The sequence below is a fragment of the Syzygium oleosum genome, unplaced genomic scaffold (genome assembly GCF_021117445.2).
Source record: "Syzygium oleosum isolate NSW1041296 unplaced genomic scaffold, Sole_v2.1 Sole_v2.03, whole genome shotgun sequence".
NCBI classification, from domain to species: domain Eukaryota; kingdom Viridiplantae; phylum Streptophyta; class Magnoliopsida; order Myrtales; family Myrtaceae; genus Syzygium; species Syzygium oleosum.
The window spans coordinates 7,843,831-7,862,301 of NW_026607487.1; the positions used below are offsets into that span (position 1 = coordinate 7,843,831).

An 18,471-nucleotide genomic window follows, 5' to 3' on the forward strand; every position below is an offset into this window, starting at 1 on the left:
TAAGAGCACTTCAATAATCATTTAAAAAGTTACAACATTAGAGTGAGCGCTATAAAAAAGACATGCCATTGTTAGTGTTCTTATTCCGAAAGGAGTTGTTCATGCGATTCCATTTGCACTTAAGCTGGTTCGATGTTGACAGACAATGAGCAACGTAACCAATTACTGTGGTATTGATGTCAATCTCGGCAACCCTCAATTTTATCAGATGTTCCCAAAAAGACAAGTTAATTTCCATTTTGGTCCCCCTTTCTCGCGTAAAAGCGATCATCTCCTTTGGACCGTGAAGTGAATGGCCGATTTTTAGAGTGTCATCACCATCAGTAACAAGAAAACTTTTTTGTTTACTCAGGCAAACAAAAAAGGGATCTGCCTCAAATCAAAACGATTTCTCCTTTTTTTTTTTTCTACGCAAAGATCTTTCTTCTTTTATGAAAGATTTGTTTATTTAACAGAAAATGAATGATTTGAAAAATATTTTCCGATCACTTACGAAAATGAATGAACAAAAGATATTTTAATTGTCTATGCAAATGTTGCTGATAATGAACACATTTTTCATTGACTAATTATCTCAAGTGTTACAAATAATCATTTTTAGAAAAATATTTTTCAAATTATTTATTTTTTACAAAATAAAAGGAGCTGGAATTTTTTACTTAGCTTGAAAAGATGCCTCAAGCTGATAAGAGCTCTTCATCATGTCCGAGGATTTTAAAACAAGAGCTGAGAGTGATTGACCTCTCACTTATGGCACACATGATATTTATCTGATGCCGACATCTAAGAGACTTTTCCTCCTCCCTTAGAGTTGCTGTCCAACTACAAAGTGTTAAGCATATTGACCTCAATCCGAACTCTCCAGTCCACATCTTTCTTTATATAAGAAATGACTTCGTCCTTCCTCCAAGAGAAGCGAGATATCGACCGGTGACAACCTATTGGTGCAATTCCTATTTCACGCCCTATTCTTGCAAAGAAAGAATTGAGACTACTACCATTGCTACTTAGCAAGAGAAAGGGTCCAAGCTGAGCTAAGCAAGTCAATGAAGGGTTTATTGGCCGTAAAAAGCAAAGGATACGACAAGTGCTTGCTCTTTCTTCTTTCGGGGTTGGAACGGTATGAATATGGTTATGCTGGGGGTGGGGGGTTGTACATGGTACGGTGGTTGCAATAAATATTAAGAAAAGTATAGTTCCAGCAAGCAAGCCAATTAGTGCTGCTGTTATGTTCCTGTAAGTCGTTCAATCCCACCCGATAAAGGCATAAGCGATACGGCAATATAGTGATAGAAAGTCGTTCCTTCAGTCCTTCAATCAGGCCTTCATTCACTAGGTCGAGTGTTTGCCCATTTCAGGGTCTTCGCCTTTAGATAACAATAAGTCTGCCCCTTAGGTCACGAAACTGCGACGAGAATTTCAACTTTCGAAGGACCAGTTGCGAAGGGTGACTGTGCCTGGCCGAGTCACAAAAGCTTTGATGACTAAAGGTTCATCTTAGGGAAGGAAGAGTGAGGAGAAGAGGGGGCATCCTCCGGCCCGATCATCCAATTCACTCCAACAAACATGCATGATTTCTGTAGTCAAAGCAACTTCGTCACTTTCATGTATCCATCGGACCGCAGCCCTTTTGGGTTCCTTAAGGACCGATTCACTCTGCATAGATTGACCGAACGCAAAAGCCTTCCATTGGCAAGCAATCAAGTTTTTCACAAGATTTCCTTTTACTCATGTCAGCATTCTCACTTTTGATATTTTCAGGTGTTGTCACCAAAAACCTTCCCCTATTGACAGAACATCTTGAGAAAGCAGCTTTCAAGGTCTCCTTGCTTCGGCAAATCACTTAAGCCTGGATACATTTTCGGTGCCATGGAGCTAGACCAGCGAGGTATTACGCTTTCTTCAAAGGATGGCCCCTTCTAAGCCCACCTCTTGATTGTCATTGCTTGATCACTTCCTTTTCCATTATGTCAGGGACCTTAGTGTACGATCTAGCCTGTGTCCCTCTCAACTTTGGATCTTAGCACCCAAAATGTTTGTCTGTACAGACGATCTAGGCTTGTATTTAGAGTTTCCCTGGTGTTGGTAAGGCGAAATGGGCCACCCTAGCCTATTGAGTGCTCTACCTTGGGTCATCAACATCATACGCTCTACTAAAATATATTTTGCAGAAAACCATATATATTTGATATTGGTTGCCCTTTCATCCCTAGCCACAGGTCATCCCCGTAATTGCCATATATGTGGGTTCGGTCCTCCAAAGCTTGTTAGAGCTCTCTTCAACCTGCTCATGACTAGATTGATCGGCTTTGGATCAAATAGGAAGAACTAGAAGATTCACCACTGAAAGCGCCTACACCCAATGGCTTAAGCCAAGGTTCCCATTTCCTTGCTGACCCACCATGCAAAAGGTACGCCGTTAGAGTGAGTGCGCTTTAGTAATAGAATATAGTAAAGGTTCTAAGCTCCGCTTCTTCGACTGATAGTTTAATTTGAATCGGATCTCTAGTTCTCTATTTCACTCCGTAAATAGGGTTCTTTTCACCTTTTCCTTCTGGTACTCGTACTCCATTGATCATTGAGGAATACTAAGGCTTCGAGGGTGGTCCCCTTTCTAGCATAAAAGCAATCAGAATTTAAACATGTGTCATGAAATTTGATCCCCCTTTCTTGGCATGTTTCCCCAAAATGAGAAATGCACCTGTGTGGATAGAGATGAATAGAGGCATCAATCAACTGGACTCTGGTCGGGGAACTTCCACAACTAATTTCTATGGTCGAAGCTTAACTACAGCACGTGTACCTGATAATCAGGTTTGATATTAATATGTTCGGTGAAAAACCAATCCGTATGAGACATTGAAGTTTTGTCGTAGCAAAAACATAATCTATTTGACTTTGTTTATTGTCCTTAGGTCCGCCACTGGAATAGCATTAACGGTATTTGGTTGTGGGTTCTTCCTCTAAAGAGAAGACAGATTCAATACTGTCATGAGAATGGTTAAAAGCGAGAGATTCAATGATTAGAATCGTATACGACCCTACGAAAAATCTGTAAAATTACCTAGATAGTACAAGGATAGAATAATGCATGTGAAGGAAATTGGTTGGTCTCCTTTGAAGAACGGCCCCAAATAATTTGGAGGGCACAGTCGATGATGGCACAGGGACCTGTCCGGAAGGGCGATGGATGGTACCATCACTCACTGCTCACCATACAAGTCCCTTCACCACCTCCACGCCAAGCCAAACATGTCCCAATCTCCAAAACTTTTAGTTCCTCCTGATTCTTGTTCTTGCATCACATGTCTCAAGAGAGATAATAGTAAAACCAAACGAAGCGCTTGATTCTGGAAAGTGATCGTTTTTCTTATACCCATTTGCATCAGTCATAGGTTGTTTCAGTTGTTGATTCTCGGTCAGGCTTCTTTTTCTTTTTTCTTGCATGTGCGTCACTGGTTCGATCATGGAGGCACAAACTGTCTGCTCTCCACGTATCATACCTCCTTCTCATCGTGTGACTTGGTGTCGTCCCAAGCTTCTCTCACCCACCAACGATGCTCTGTTCTCCGGTGTATCTCTGGTCTCCATGCTTAATTTGAGGACATTTTCACCGGCTATATGTTGGGCCATGGAAAAATCTGACGAGGTAGCTGAGGATTTTCTTAACTTCACTTTTTAGTTCCCTGTATCAAGTTGACATATTTTAATGCCTGAGAGATAATTTTACCGTTATGTTGATGATGTTTCTCAAGTCCTAGGATAATTTTCCAGCTGAATGAGGGGATTGAGAGTAGGACTTATACGTACCATACAATTTTCTTGATGATAGTGCAAGCGCGGATTTAAGGTGCTTTCTTCAGTAAATTTAGAGTATATGCATATGTCTAGTGCTGGAAGATGTAATCTTGCAAAAAGAGATCATGGTCGAGGAGTTATGGTCTTGAGTTTCTGGATGTTATGGAGCAAATGGTGATTTGTAGAATCCAATGGTATATGCAGAGTTTGCGCAAACATGTTTTCCATTGATGAAACAATTTACAATATATATACATAAGATTTAGGGCTAAAATAATACAATGACAATTATGCTCTTTAGTATAAACCTAATCTACCAATACTCCCTCTCAAGTTGGTGAATGTAATCATGTCAACAACTTGTTCTTAAAAGTACAAAATAAATCACATGTGACCGGTTTCGTGAACAAGTCTGCGAGTTGGGAGTGACTGGGAATATGAAGAGTGCGCAAAGTGCCATCTTGAATTTTTTCACAAACCAAGTGACAGTCAATCTTGATGTGTTTGGTGTGTTTGTGGAAGACGGGATTAGTGGCAATGTGGATGACCTCTTTATTATCACAAAAAAGATCAGCAGTGGTAGTGTTGACGTGGAGATCCGAGAGAAGCATGCGAAACCATGTGATTTCGCAAGCGGCAGACGCCATAGCAAGGTATTCAGCTTCTGCTGAGAAACGGGCAACAATGGTTTGTTTCTTGGAACGCCATGAGATGGGACAAGAACCAAGAAACATGCAGTAGCCAGAAACAGATCGTCGGGATGTAGAACGGGATGCCCAATCAAAATCTGTATAACTATTAAGTTGGAGAGTAGAATCGGATGGGAAAAACAAACCAGTGCCGGGATCATGCTTGAGATACTGCACAATGCGAAGTGTGGCATTCCAATGGTCTTCATTAGGAGAGTGCATAAATTGACTAAGATGTTGCACTGCAAAGAGTAAATTTGGACGAGTTACTATAATATATAATAATCTATCAATAAGTCGTCGATATGAATCTGGATCCTTGAGAGTTGGGGAGGAATCCAAAAATTGTATATTGGGCTCCATCGGAGTATCAACAGGACATCCTCCAAGAAGACCAACGTCAGACAAAATATCAAGAGTGTATTTCCTTTGTGACAAGAAAATTCCAAACTTGGAATGAGAAACTTCAACGCCAAAGAAGTATTTGAGAGTACCCAAGTCCTTAATGCGAAATTGTGTGTTAAGGAATCGCTTGAAAAGTCGAATCATAACTTCATCATTACCCGTGATAACCAAATCATCAACATAAATAAGGACAATGGTCAAGAGAGAGCCACGGACCAATGTAAAAAGTGAATAGTCCACCTTGGACTGTTGAAAACCAACATCAAGCAGTGCATAAGAGAATTTAGCAAACCATTGCCTTGATGTTTGTTTAAGGCCATAGAGTGATTTCTTAAGCCGACAGACTAAATTCTCCCCCTTTGTATGAAAACCCGGTGGAAACCTCATGTAGACCTCTTCGTCAAGATCACCGTGCAGAAAAGCGTTATTCACATCTAATTGGTAAAGAGGCCAATGATGAATCGAAGCAAGAGCTAATAAAGTACGAACGGTTACCATTTTAGCAACGGCCACAAAGTTATCATTGTAATCAATCCCCTCTGTTTGAGTGTAACCCTTTGCAATGAGACAAGCTTTGTAGCGCTCAATAGTGCCATCATAATTGTATTTGATTCGGTAAACCCATTTACATCCAATGGGGTGTTTGTCAGGAGGAACAGGAACAATTTCCCAAGTGTCATTCTGTTCAAGGACCTGTATCTCAGAAGACATCGCCTCCCGCCACTTGGGGATTGACACGCAGCGTCATAAGTTTCAGGTTCCTGGTTTAAGGATATGGAGGCTAAAAAAACGCGGTGAGTGGGTAAAAAACGCTAGTACGATAAACAGTTAAATAAGGGATAAGGAGTACCTGATTCAGTTACCTTAAAGTCCGAAGAGGATTGATCGAAGGCCACAATAGCGCAGTGGTAGTCTCGAAGATATCCGGGTGGACAACGTGGCTGAGATGGTAGAGGCATGACTTTGTGTTCAATGGGTGATGGTGCGGTCGTGGGTGCAGGAGGTTGAGGAGGTGAGGTCGGTGCAAGTACCGTGGTGGAGGGAGGAGGGGAGGTTTTACCAAGGTCGGGTATGGTTAATGGAATTACTGGAGTCTGTTCGGTTGTGGTATGTTCAATTGTTTGATGGAGAGGAAAATCTTGTTCATAGAAAACAACGTCGTGACTGGTAAAAGTTGTTTGGTCTTGGAGATCATAGAAACGGTAACCTCTGTGGTTTGTGTTATAATCAATTAGAACACATCGGCGAGATCGGGGGCCAAGTATATCGAAGTCAAGACGGTCGGTAGAAGCATAACATAATAAGCCAAAGACACGAAGATGAGAATAGGAAGGTGGTTTGCCATAGAGAATGTCATATGGGGTTTTATTGTGTAGGAGTGGACTAGATAGTCTATTAATAAGATGAGTAACAGTTAAGACACAATCACCCCAAAAATGAAGAGGCATGCTAGAATGAAAACGCAGCGCACGAGCAACATTGAGCAGGTGACGATGCTTGCGCTCAACAACTCCATTTTGTTGAGGAGTGTGAGGGCAACTGCGCTAGTGGTGAATACTGTGGGTGCAAAAAAACTCTTGTAATCAAGAGGAAAGGAATTCGGTCCCGTTATCAGATTGAACATTTTGGACTTTGGTTTGAAATTGAGTCTCAACAAAAGCAAAGAAGCGAATCAGAGAATCAATTACATTAGACTTAAAAGTAAGCAAAAAAATCCAAGTATAGCGTAGATAGTCATTAATAATAGATAAAAAAATAACAATATGTCTGATGTGTAAAATGAGAATAAGGTCCCCAAATATCAACACGAATAAGCTCAAAGGGACGTAAAGTAGTAATACTGCTAGACGCAAAAGATAGACGCGTTTGCTTGGATAAATGACAAGCATCACATGGACTCAATTGTTTTGCTAGATTAAAACATAAAGTTTGTTGCAAAGTAGATAAAACTGACTTAGATGGATGTCCTAAGCGAGTGTGCCAAAGATGAGGTGAAGAGGTTGCAGTAGAGAGGACAGCGGGTCTGGTAGGAATCTCCAGGTAATAGAGACCACCACGTTCATGGCCCTGACTAATGATCTTCTTCGTCAAGAGGTCCTGAAAAAGACAATGATTAGGAAAAAAGGTGACTAAGCAATTTAAAGTTTGAGTGAGCTTGGAGATTGACAATAAGTTGTATTTGAAAGAGGGAGCGCAAAGGAAATTATCAAGGGAGATAGTTGGGATAAGAGAGGCCGAACTGTGTGATGTCACGAGGACACCAACACCATTTGGAATCCCAATGGTGGGATGTGGAGAGGGATAGTGAGTTGGGTTTGTAAGGTGACTGTGTTCAAATGTGATGTGGTTGGTGGCACAGTGTCAATAACTCAAATATCAGAATTCAATGAATTCGAAGATAAGTCGAGAACATTACCTGAGAGGTTGGCTTTTGGGATGTTTACCTCTTACAGCAAGCGCATCAGTTGCTTATATTGATCATTCGCTTGCTGCTTATATTGATCATTTATGAATGGAGGAGGTCCCACATTGGAAGTATGGTTGGACTTGTTGTCCGCGGGTCGGGAGGAGGTAGATGGCTGTCCACGGCGCTGCTTGTGGTTGGGAGGGAAGCCATGAAGTCGAAAACACACATCCCGTGTATGTCCCGAGATGCCACAATGGGCGCATCTTTCCCAGCCGCGGGACATGTTCATCCGTTTAGCTAGGTTGGCGGACGAAGCGGGAACGCCAAGAGAGCCAGGCTATCCATGGGATGAGGAATTCACGTATGCCCGCGGTGTATGGTTGCTGTGAGTGCTAAGCAAAGTGTTGGTCTGGTCGGACGGTGGGCGATCCAATTGGATATGGCGGTGCGACTCATCATGAAGAACTAGTGCATATGCACGTGCAACACTAGGTAACGGATCCATTAGTAAAATTTGACCGATAACATTAGCGTACCTCAGATTGAAACTCATGAAAAATTGATACAATCGCTGATTCTCTTGTTGTTTGGTGATGATAGAATGAGCTAAACAAGAGCATTGCGGTAACGGATCCAAATTATTCAATTCATCTCAGCAACTTCGCAAGTTATTATAGTACTTGGTCACGGCATCGTCATGTTGAGCAATGGTGCATATCTTTTGCTCAAGATGAAAACCCCTAGGACCATTCGATGGCGAAAAACGTTCGTAAAGATCGGTCTAGACATCCGCAACTGACTCTGTGTAGAGAACCGTTGGCACCAAATCTGGATGGATGAAATTAAGAATCCAGGTTAGAATCATATTGTTAACATGAATCTATGACGCATAGGTAGGATCGATTGCGGCTGGTTTTTTAATTTCTCTAGTAACAGACACCATCTTGTTCTTGGTGGAAAGGGCAATCTCCATGGTATGAGACCAATTATTGTAATTATCACCCGTAAGGACCATGCCGACGAGATTAGATCCAAGGTTATTAGAAGGATGCATAAAATAAGGGTTGTTCGGCTGCTCATGTGCGGGAGCAATGGCTGAAGAGGTTTGAGAATCGTCTACCATGGCGACTTGCGGTGACTGGTGAGGAGGAACGTCAGGACCAAGGTAGCAACGGTGGTGACTCAGCGAGGACGCAGCAAATCGCAAACAGGTTCGCAGCAAGCGAGGTGGATGCGTGACGATGGACGAGCTGGCAGCGGGCGCGGTGACTAGTGAGGGGCGGCGGCGGCGGCGGCGGTGCGTAGAAGGACGGGAGCCAGATATCAACACCGGCAAATAAGGTCTCGAGAATTTTGACGAGAAAGCAAAACCAGATCGCCGGACGGAAGCAACGACGACACCAAGAAATCAAACCACGCCGGCGAATTAATTTGACCGAATCAGAGGAGGACCAGATATTGCTTAAGGGACGTGAGGGACGAGCTTCGAGGATCACCGCTCTGATACCATGTAGAGTTTGGGCAAACGTTTTTTCCATTGATGAAACAATTTACAATATATACATAGGGTTTAGGGCTAAAACAATACAATGACAATTATGCCCTTTAGTATAAACCTAATCTACCAATAGTATAAGAGAATCCTCGTAGTTGACCCATTAAGGGGAAAAAAGACTTCGCCTCTTGCTTGCTATTTGTATTTGTCTCAAGCTGGATGATTGAAAGCAGGTTTGATGAGATTAAGATGAAGGCTCAATCAAAAAAATTTGATGCAGGGTCTTTGATGTGATGCTGGCCTTTTCACGAGGGGCCTACGGGCTGCTGCTAAGCGCTGCATCTGTATTTCTGTTTTCTCTTCTATTGGAAACTACTCTTCGTATTCTTTCACACATCGACTAGTTCCTGCAGTTCCAAGCAAATGGTGATCTTTTAGAACTTGTTTGAGATTACTTGAATTGCTTGCTCGCAGGGAAGAGCTGATGGGAGTCACGAAAAAAAGATGCCAATTATACCAGATTCATATCATTTGATGAAATCAATGACAAATTTTGCACTGACTAACTTTCTCCCAATAGGTAATACTCCTGTATTTGCAGGCATTAGTTCATAATGCACACAGTAAGCTTCTCTAATTTGATCAGTTGCCCTTATGCGTTGTCGTGGCTCCAGAGGCTTGTCTATCATCTCATGACCTTTTCAAGCAGCAACTATTAACTGAATTTGGAAGAATATGTGACAAATATTGTAACTAGACCTGTTGAATTTGCAGCTCTGCTCAGTGGAGTAGCTTTGGGATTTGCAGATCCTACTCGCGGTTGTCTTGCACACAAACATTCGTTGACACAATTTGCCACTTTAGGAATATTCTTTATATCAGGTGAGACTTTGGTCTCATGCACATTGTCTACAGTCTTTTGTTGTCAACATTTATATCTGTTTAAGGTTGCAGGTCTGAAGTTGCAGGACAGGGAAATAGGATCTGCCGCACAAGCATGGCCTTTAGGATTATATGGGCTAGTATGACCTCCAATTCTTTTCTCTTTCGACTGTATGGTGAAATTCTTTCTCATTGGTTCATGTATGCATCACTTTTGGCGATAGTAAACATTACTCGGACTTGGATCTGAAAGCAATTTGTCAAAACAGCCTTTCATATACAATATATTTTGGTTGGGTTTTGAACCTGTTATGTAGAAAAGTTATGGACAAGTCTTCTCTTCTGACTCGTATAAATGCAAAAATGACATGTTGGCTTCTGTGCTGACGAAGGTGATGCCTGATTTCTTAAGCACTTTTCTTAAAACCTCGAAACTCATGAATAATGTGCTTCTGTTTTAGAGATCAGTTTGTATGCTTTCTTTTTCTGGGAGTGAATCCTCTGAGTTTTGCTTTCTGAAGGGGTCACCCAATAATTGCTTTTAAAAATGTTTGTATTGTGTCTTTTTGGGTTCTCTGCTTTAGGAGATATGTGCTGCCAAAATTTTCTGGGACTGTTGACATCTAAACTGTCATTATTCTTTATTCAGGCTTCTATACTTCTGATCAGTCCCTTCTTGTCCAAACTAATTTTGCAATTTCAGCTCTCACCTCAGGAATTTATTACAGGCTAGTCGCTCAACTTTAAACATGGTCAATTTTGTCTTCTTTTCTTTGCAAAGGTTACTTCTCTAATTTGAAAGTTTTTGGAACAGGGTTGGCCATTTTTACTTGTATGCCAACGACACTATCTAGTGGAGTTGCTCTAACTCAAGTTTGTTCTTTCTTTGTTTTCATTAATTGGTTCTGCATTTCTACCACAATTGGTTTGGCTCAACTTTAAACATGGTCATTGTTTGACTTAACATATTGTATATTTGCAGCTTGCCGGTGGAAATTCTACTCTGGCACTTGTATTGACGGTAATGTCTAATTTATTAGGAACTGTCGCTGTAAGTCTTGAGTTCCTAAGCTGCGTCTGCTTTCATTCTTCCTTTTGGGAAATATAAACAGCAAACATAAACAGCAGCAACATGGTTTGAGCAGGTTGATTTGTCTACTGTTGTCCTACTGTTGGACCTGATGTCTTTCTGGGATATGCTGTAGAAATGCTGCTACCATTCTCTTTTGAATCAAGCTGAATAGAACCTAATACTTATGCTTTTGTATTATTCTTGTTGTTTGTATTATTTTAATTAGCAGTTAAACTCTCATCTTGCCATTATTCATAGTCTTTGGATTATCCAAGCTTACTAATGTTCACGAGCTTCCATCTTTCTCTCATCAGTACTGTTGCATTTTCTCATCTGAAGCTATTGACAAGTTATATTTCAGTGGCAGGCTCAGTTATATTAAATGAAATAACTAGATCAAGCTTTGTTTGATAAGCAATCTAAATAATCTGTTTGTGAATAAAATTGTACGTAGTGATTCTGCAACAAGTGACTATGCTGCATGACTTCTGACCTGCCACGGTGCTTTCTAATTCTTATGTGCCAAGTCTTATCAAAATACAGAACTATCTTTCATGCAACCGGGTTGGACTCTGTAATAGTATGCTTATCAGTTCTCATCTTCTATGTGCCATTTTGGGTATCAAAGTTCTTCGCTGATGGTTTTGGTGTATCCATCCCTACCGAGAAGCTTTTTTGGAGCCTTATGTATACACTTCTTGCCCCTTCGGTTCTGGGAAAGGTTCATTTCCTATCTAAAAGATTACTCCCCAACTTTGTGGATTAGTTACTGCTATCAGCCTTGTGAGATTAATTGCCTTCGACAAAAACTGAATGAAAACTGGACATGGTGTCTCACCGAATTTGCTGACGTTTATCTGCCCCACTTCAGTAGACTCTCATGTCTAAAGTCTTGATTTTGAAATAGGTGTCCTGTGTTGAGATACTGAGCAAGTCAGAATTTTGAAATTTATTTCCAGTAAACAGATGAAATTAATAGATTAAGACTGAGCAGTTGACCTTGATCTTTATGCACTTCACAATCTGTAACTACAAATTTCATGCAGCGAGACAATCCGAGAATAATGTACAAGTTTACTCTCGGGTTACTTGATCCCCTTATTTCCTATTATACTGTTTCTTTAGTTTTAGTTTGCAACGACTCCATCAAATCGTTTTCTTTTGGGTGCTTGTTCTCCATGAATCAGTTCAATCGTCAGTAACTTATCTAGAGCAAATTGTCGTATGCTGCTGACCAGTTCACTTAGCTTTTAGATAAAATGAATTCGTTCTAAAAGTTGTGGTGGTGTCTCGCGGGTCTTCAAACTCCAAGGAATACAAACAACCGGGTGGACAGAACTTAGGTCTTGCTCTCATGAAGGTAGTTTAAGTTGGGAACTCTCAAGGATCTTCTGCATTTGCTGTGATAGACGCGACCCATCTTTCTGAATTTAGGTCATGTCTCCAAGGTAAATTCGTATATAAGAAATGCCTTTCAACTGCATGAATACTTGACCGTGCAGAGTTCCAATTTTCTGCCTGCTACCTGGCCTAGGTATCTGTGCCAGGTAAACGGATCTAATTTTGCCTAGTATAGCTGTGGTACTTAGAGCATTTAGAGCTTACAGAGGATCCAATACAGGATCTAGTGCAATGGCATAGCAGAGTTCATATAGATGATCCCACTTAGTTGGATAAGGCTTCTTGTTTCTTGTTGTTGTTATTATGGTTGCAGTACTTTTCATACAGCTTTTATTGAAGTTATTCGTGGAGAATTCCTTTAACTAATTGTCTAGCACAATATGAGATCTTTTCTTCCTCTTCAGGCGTGTGCTTGTGCATCTTCTCTACATCATAATTTTGACGACACTTATCATTAACAGGCAGTGCGATATTCCTTCCGAGGTAAGTTTCCTGACTCTTCCTTACTTACCGTTTGGATCAGGTCTTGTCACACGACTGAGCTAAACCAAAGTCAAAATGTCACTCATCAATGCAATAACACACGTGAATAGAGATAACATATACTTCAGCTGACTATCTCTAGGCTGCGCTTCAATAGCAATGGACATAAACTGAAATTGCTGCAACATCCATTCTTGAACTTTACCAACCTGTGCTGCTTCTTGGTCCACTTTCAGAGACTATGTCGGGCATCAGATTTTGTGAAAGATGAACCCTTTCATTGTTCTTCAGAAATGAATAAATGAATGGCCATTTGTATGACATTTTGTATGTCCCTGGATCATATATTTCTTCCGTCTACTTTCACTATGAGACAGCTTATCTCTAGTTTGCAGGTCTGGCAACCCATACTGATCAGAATAAAAGGGTTTTGACAATGACCTCTACGATCCTTCTAAGCCTTGTAAGCTTTGAAATCTTTCAAGAGCTATTCAGAGATTTTCAGAAAAATTGATCCCACCGACTATATAATGTTTTCCTTTCTCTCTATTCCTAACCCCCTTAGAATGCCAAAGGTGCTAAGTAGACTGAAAATGAGACGAGTGCTTGCTGCTTACTGATTTATTCGGTTTGATGTAATTAGGCTGATATTTATGCTTCTATCATTTGTGAAGAGACTGTTATCTAAGTGGTTGCACTTAATTTCCTTCTCAGACATAGATATGCGCAAGGAACCAAATCTTGATCTGAAAAATTACATGACATGGTGCATCGAGCTTTTGTCCGTGAGATGCTCTTGATGGATTCTTCTTCCTTGTTTTTTAGGTTAAATTGCCCCTTTCTTGCTTTAGACGCCATGGATGCAAGTGAGTAAATCAAGAGATTTGCTCTTAATGGTGAAGCCACTAATTTTTCTCAAAGCTATTGGGCTAGGAATGTGAGTTCATGGTTCCACCGGAATTTGTCCACTTGGGGTTTTCCTAATTTTCAAATCTTGTTTCAACTGATGTATCCAATATGTTGCAGAGTGGTGCACCTTCTCTTTCTAGGTTTCAATGCCGTTGCCTTGAAGATTTTCTCAACTGCCTCTGGTTCAAGGATGTCTTCTCTAGTGAACAAAAAGAATGCTCGTGCCCTTATGATAGTTTGTAGTCAGGTGTGTTTCCAGTGGTTGAATTCATAGTGGACACAAATCAGGAATAGATTCTTATCGTTTTGTACTGAAAGGTGATTAATGAATTATCATGCCAGTTATTTTTGTTTAAAGTGAGAAATAACCATGCTAAAGCAAAATATATTCTAATTCATCTTCGTGCATTCAGAATTTTGTGAATATCCAGATAAGTACTTTCGTCCATTTGCAACATCCATTACTCAGTTTCGTTGCCCTTTCCTATCAGCTATTTTTCTATTTTATCTGTTGATAGCGGATTCTTTCAGTTGTAGGATTGCTTCTTCTAGTTCAAAAGGTGCAAACGTAGGGAATCGAGGTCACGAATCTTCCTAATTTTACAGAAAGCGCTGCTGATTGTAGTAGCAGTGGTAGAGCAGCTGAACGGTGCACTTGGCGAGCCCGGGCTGCTAGTGCTCCCTTGTGTAGCGGCACACATAACCCAGGTATCCCGTTTCCTCTTTCCTTTTTTACAACCTCTATTGGTGATTATGTTTTCATCGGCAATGTACCCGCCGGACGTTTATTTTGTGGCTGCAGATCATCATCGACTCATTAGTAGTTAACTTTTGGCTACAAAGAGATCGAGCATACATGAAAATCAAGACAGCATGAAGCTTGTCTTCTCAGCATTTGTCGGGTATCGGCATCTTCTGTGTCCTTCAAGAATATGGCGCTAATGCTACTGGAGAACGTTTCATCCTAACGGCTTCGGACGGAAAGAGCGTGTTCTTTGTAATGCTGAACAGGCTCTTCGGGATGACAATTTACAATTGGGTTAATACCACGAAAAACCCTAAACTGGTACACTTGTGACACATTTACCCCAAACTATTTTTTTGACCATAAAAAACCCCAAACTGGTACACTTGTGACAATTTTACCCCGAACATACCACCAAAAACCCCAAACTGGTACACATGTGACAATTTTACCCTAACTAATTTATAATATTATTTTTTTATTTTTTTGAATTTTTTTGAATTTTTTCTTTTTTCTTTTCTTTTCTTTTTTTTTCTTCACTTCAACATCTGGCCGGTCGCCGGTCCGGCGACCGACCAGAGGCGGAAGCCGGCGAGGGCCACCCTCGGCAGCCGCTGGCGAGGGCCGCCCTCGCCCGACGTAGGCGAGGGTCGCCCTCGCCAGATCCGGCGAGGACAGCCCTCACCTGAGTCGGGCGAGGATCGCCCTTGCCCCGGGCCGGCGAGGGCGGCCCGGGCCGGCGAGGGCGGCCCTCGCCCGACGCCGGCGAGGGCGGCCCTCGCCCGACGCCGGCGAGGGCGGCCTCGCTCGACGCCGGCGAGGGCGGCCTCGCCGACGCCGGCGAGGGCGGCCCTCGCCGACGCCGGCGAGGGCGGCCCTCGCCGACCCCGGCGAGGGCGGCCCTCGCCCGACCCCGGCGAGGGCGGCCCTCGCCGACGCCGGCGAGGGCGCCTCGCCGGATCCGGCGTGGCGACCCTCGCCCGACGCCGGCGAGGGTGGCCCTCGCCGGCTTCCGCCTCTGGCCGGTCGCCGGACCGGCGACCGGCCAGAGGTTGAAGATAAAGAAAAAAAAATAAAAGGAAACTAAATAAAAATTCGAAAAAAATAAAAAATAATATTAAAATTTTAATTCAGGGTAAAATTGTCACATATGTACCAGTTTGGGGTTTTTTGTGGTAAGTTCATGGTAAAATTGTCACAGATGTACCAGTTTGGGGTTTTTGATGGTCAAAAAAATAGTTCGGGGTAAAATTGTCACAGGTGTACCAGTTTGGGGTTTTTTATGGTAAAAAAAATAGTTTGGGGTAAATGTGTCACAAGTGTACCAGTTTAGGGTTTTTCGTGGTATTAACCCTTTACAATTTTACATATTCGGCTTACCCAATAAGCTGCTAAAAAGTCGAGCTCCGTGCTTGCACGCCTTGTGATGCATTGAAGTTCCTTTTGATCTCTAAATCTGATGTGGATAAATGCCCGGTTGGGAAGAAGAATCTAAAGATTCCACAGATATCGTTATAGCATCGTTAAACAGGAAAGTCTTCCTCTATCTTCACCTTCATGTGATGCTTAAGAAGAGGTCATGTTGCATCTCTTTGCTGCCACTAATGGCATAGTCCAGTCAAAACTTTACCAAAGAGGCTCTTAAACTGGCAAGTTTTGATGGATAATTCTCCTCATGCCCTTGAGATTTCTCTCTTTTTGTCTCTTTGCCCGGAAGCCCTTGAGATTTCTCTCTTTTTTTTCAGCCAAAACAAATACATTTTTACTTCACTTAAGCTACGTGAGTATCATGTTAGCACTATTTGCTTTCTGGCGTTCATATAGGTAATGCAAGTTTTTAATGGTCATTATTGACAGAATTTTGATGAAGGGGAAGTGTATCACATAATGACAAGTTAGTGATTTTTTGTGTCACGAAAGAAAAGTTTAAGGTCAATATGTCACGGTAGGTATAATTTAGGAATTGTCAATTCAACTATTTTATTAAAATCAAAATCAAAAGCAAAATTTTTGAAGACGTACATTTTTGTTTCTTATGACGCAGAATATATAAACTAAACTTCCAAATTGGTGTCACACCGAATTTACAGTTCTACTCTGTTTTAGGTTGAGAAAAATTAGGAGATAGAAAGAAAAGGGAATAATTATATTGAGAGAAAATAGAAAAAGACTCTGCTCTGGTTAATATTAAATTGTTAACTAACCTATGAGGTTCTCATGTTGGCAAAAAAAAAATGCTACCAACTTGCATTGAATAACTACCCCTTTCATTAAATGCACCGAAAGTCCTAAAATTTGTCACGAAAATGCAATTGAGTAGTAAGATTTTCAAAAAGTAAAATCAAGTCGTAGGATTGGTCATAAAAATGAAATTAAGTTTTAAAACTTTCAAAAAATGTAATTAAATCCTAAAACTTGTCAAGTTGGTGCAATATAATAGAAAAATAATTTTCTAAAAACATATGGAGGATAAAAATTTCTCGCATAATCTTTGATGCATGACTTTTTATGAATTGTGATAAATCATCAAATAAGTGCCGTATAATAGACTATGCTTTCTCTAATTTTTTCTACCTTAGATTATTTATGTACTGTAAAATTTGATTTTTGTTAGGCTCCGTTTATTTAGTGGAAAATGAATGATTTGAAAATTTTTTTCTTAAAAATGATCCTTTATATCGCTTGAAATAATTAGTCGATGAAAGACATTTTCATTATCATCTACAATTTATGTCTAAACATTTTCATTGACCATGAAAATATTTTTTTTCGTTCATTCATTTTTTTAAGTAATACAAACAATCATTTTTAGAAAAGTATTTTCCAAATCATTTATTTTCCGTGAAGTAAACGGAGTCTTAATTTTTTTACCATTTCAATTCTATTTTAATAGAAACAATATTTGAACAAAATTTCAACGCTACTAACCTAGCAATTTCCGAAGAATTATTGATCACTCATATATCATTTTTGTTAAAAAAGATTGTCTATAATTGACATAAAGACACTAAAAGTGTCAAAAGTTTCATACGATACTTACTTTGATATCAAAAGTTTTTGTCGAGTCAATTAAGTGCCACTTTTTAAAAAAATGATCACTTAAGTGCCAACTCCGATTTGAGTTGCCGGAAATTCAACGTGGTAATATTTTATTAATTCCTCCAACCGACGTGGTTCGTTAACGTGCCCGGTCAGCATGTATATCCCTAAACGACATCGTTTGCACGTTTTACCCCAAATATAAACCCTGAATCGAACAATCAAGCATTTTCCCGAATTCGAAATCCTAATTTGGCTTTCCCCCAACTGTCGAATCTTGCGACGGAGAGCCAGACCATGACAAGCGACTCAAATTCGTTTCAACGAAACTTCGGATTTGGTGGACGTCGTTGAGAGGGGGGCATTGGGTTTCTCAAGGAGAGCGGCGTAAAGATTTTTAGAGAGAAAAAGAACGCGGCTAGAACACGGAGCTTCGATTTTTCTCTGGGGAGTTACTTCAGAAAACCTAGCACCACCTTCAAGCGATTGAATATTTCTCTTTGGACTCCCTTGTGTGATCTTTGAGCAGTCAGAACCTTGATTGAATATTACTTTTGGACTCAGACTTCGATCTTCTTCGTAATTGTTTGTTGCTCGTCACCACTCTTCACTGCTCGCCGTCATTCACCGGCACTGCCCCTGCGTTTGAGAAAGCACAGTGAATGTTCTGTTTCTCTCTGTTTTCCGGCCGTGAAGCTTGAAATGCTTGACTCAGACTTCCTCATCAATATCTCTCTTCGGTCAGGTAGGATTCAAAACCTTTGTCTCGGTTTATCTAGGATTAGGAACAAAATGCAAGCGTTGAATGGAGCTTCACAAATCTGTCTATTTTGAGATGGGCTTCATGAGACGTCGTTTATGCGCAAGCCAGCCACCTCAGTCATCCACGTTGGACTCGTCTTTAACATAAAAATGTCATGTCAAATTAAACATTTTATTATAAAAGCCACATAATATTTTTGTCCGGAGGCATTTAAGTGATAATTTGGATTCGTTTGATTCAACTTTGTAAATGAATCTTGGGAGAATGCAAATACCTTTAGGTTAAAACCTCTTGGGGAAATGCGAATGGGTTTGGTAAAATATTCTTTGTGAAGCTATTTTGGCCCAAGTATTATTTGGCTATTTTGTTTTGCAAAGGGCTTT

The 18,471-nt window shown here is 40.8% G+C and overlaps 1 protein-coding gene across 1 annotated transcript; it reads left to right on the forward strand.

Annotated features, from left to right (window-relative positions):
• Positions 1-3,273: 3,273 nt before the first annotated feature.
• LOC115679128 (probable sodium/metabolite cotransporter BASS4, chloroplastic) lies at positions 3,274-14,572 on the forward strand. Its single transcript, XM_056309269.1, has 14 exons — positions 3,274-3,649; positions 9,269-9,374; positions 9,569-9,676; positions 9,749-9,816; positions 10,326-10,404; positions 10,491-10,549; positions 10,659-10,731; positions 11,342-11,469; positions 12,611-12,632; positions 13,028-13,095; positions 13,484-13,569; positions 13,659-13,788; positions 14,148-14,249; positions 14,344-14,572. Exons 1-14 carry the CDS (start codon positions 3,446-3,448, stop codon positions 14,416-14,418), a joined length of 1,308 nt encoding a protein of 435 aa, XP_056165244.1. The 5' UTR covers positions 3,274-3,445; the 3' UTR covers positions 14,419-14,572.
• The last annotated feature ends 3,899 nt before the right edge of the window (positions 14,573-18,471 follow it).

Excerpts from the sequence above, each read along its gene's own strand:
- LOC115679128 (XM_056309269.1), top strand. The coding sequence starts at position 3,446 with ATGTGCGTCACTGGTTCGATCATGGAGGCACAAACTGTCTGCTCTCCA. Across the intron at positions 11,470-12,610 it reads CCCCTTCGGTTCTGGGAAAG|GCAGTGCGATATTCCTTCCG; the intron begins GTTCATTTCCTA and ends TATCATTAACAG. Across the intron at positions 13,096-13,483 it reads CTACGATCCTTCTAAGCCTT|ACGCCATGGATGCAAGTGAG; the intron begins GTAAGCTTTGAA and ends TTCTTGCTTTAG.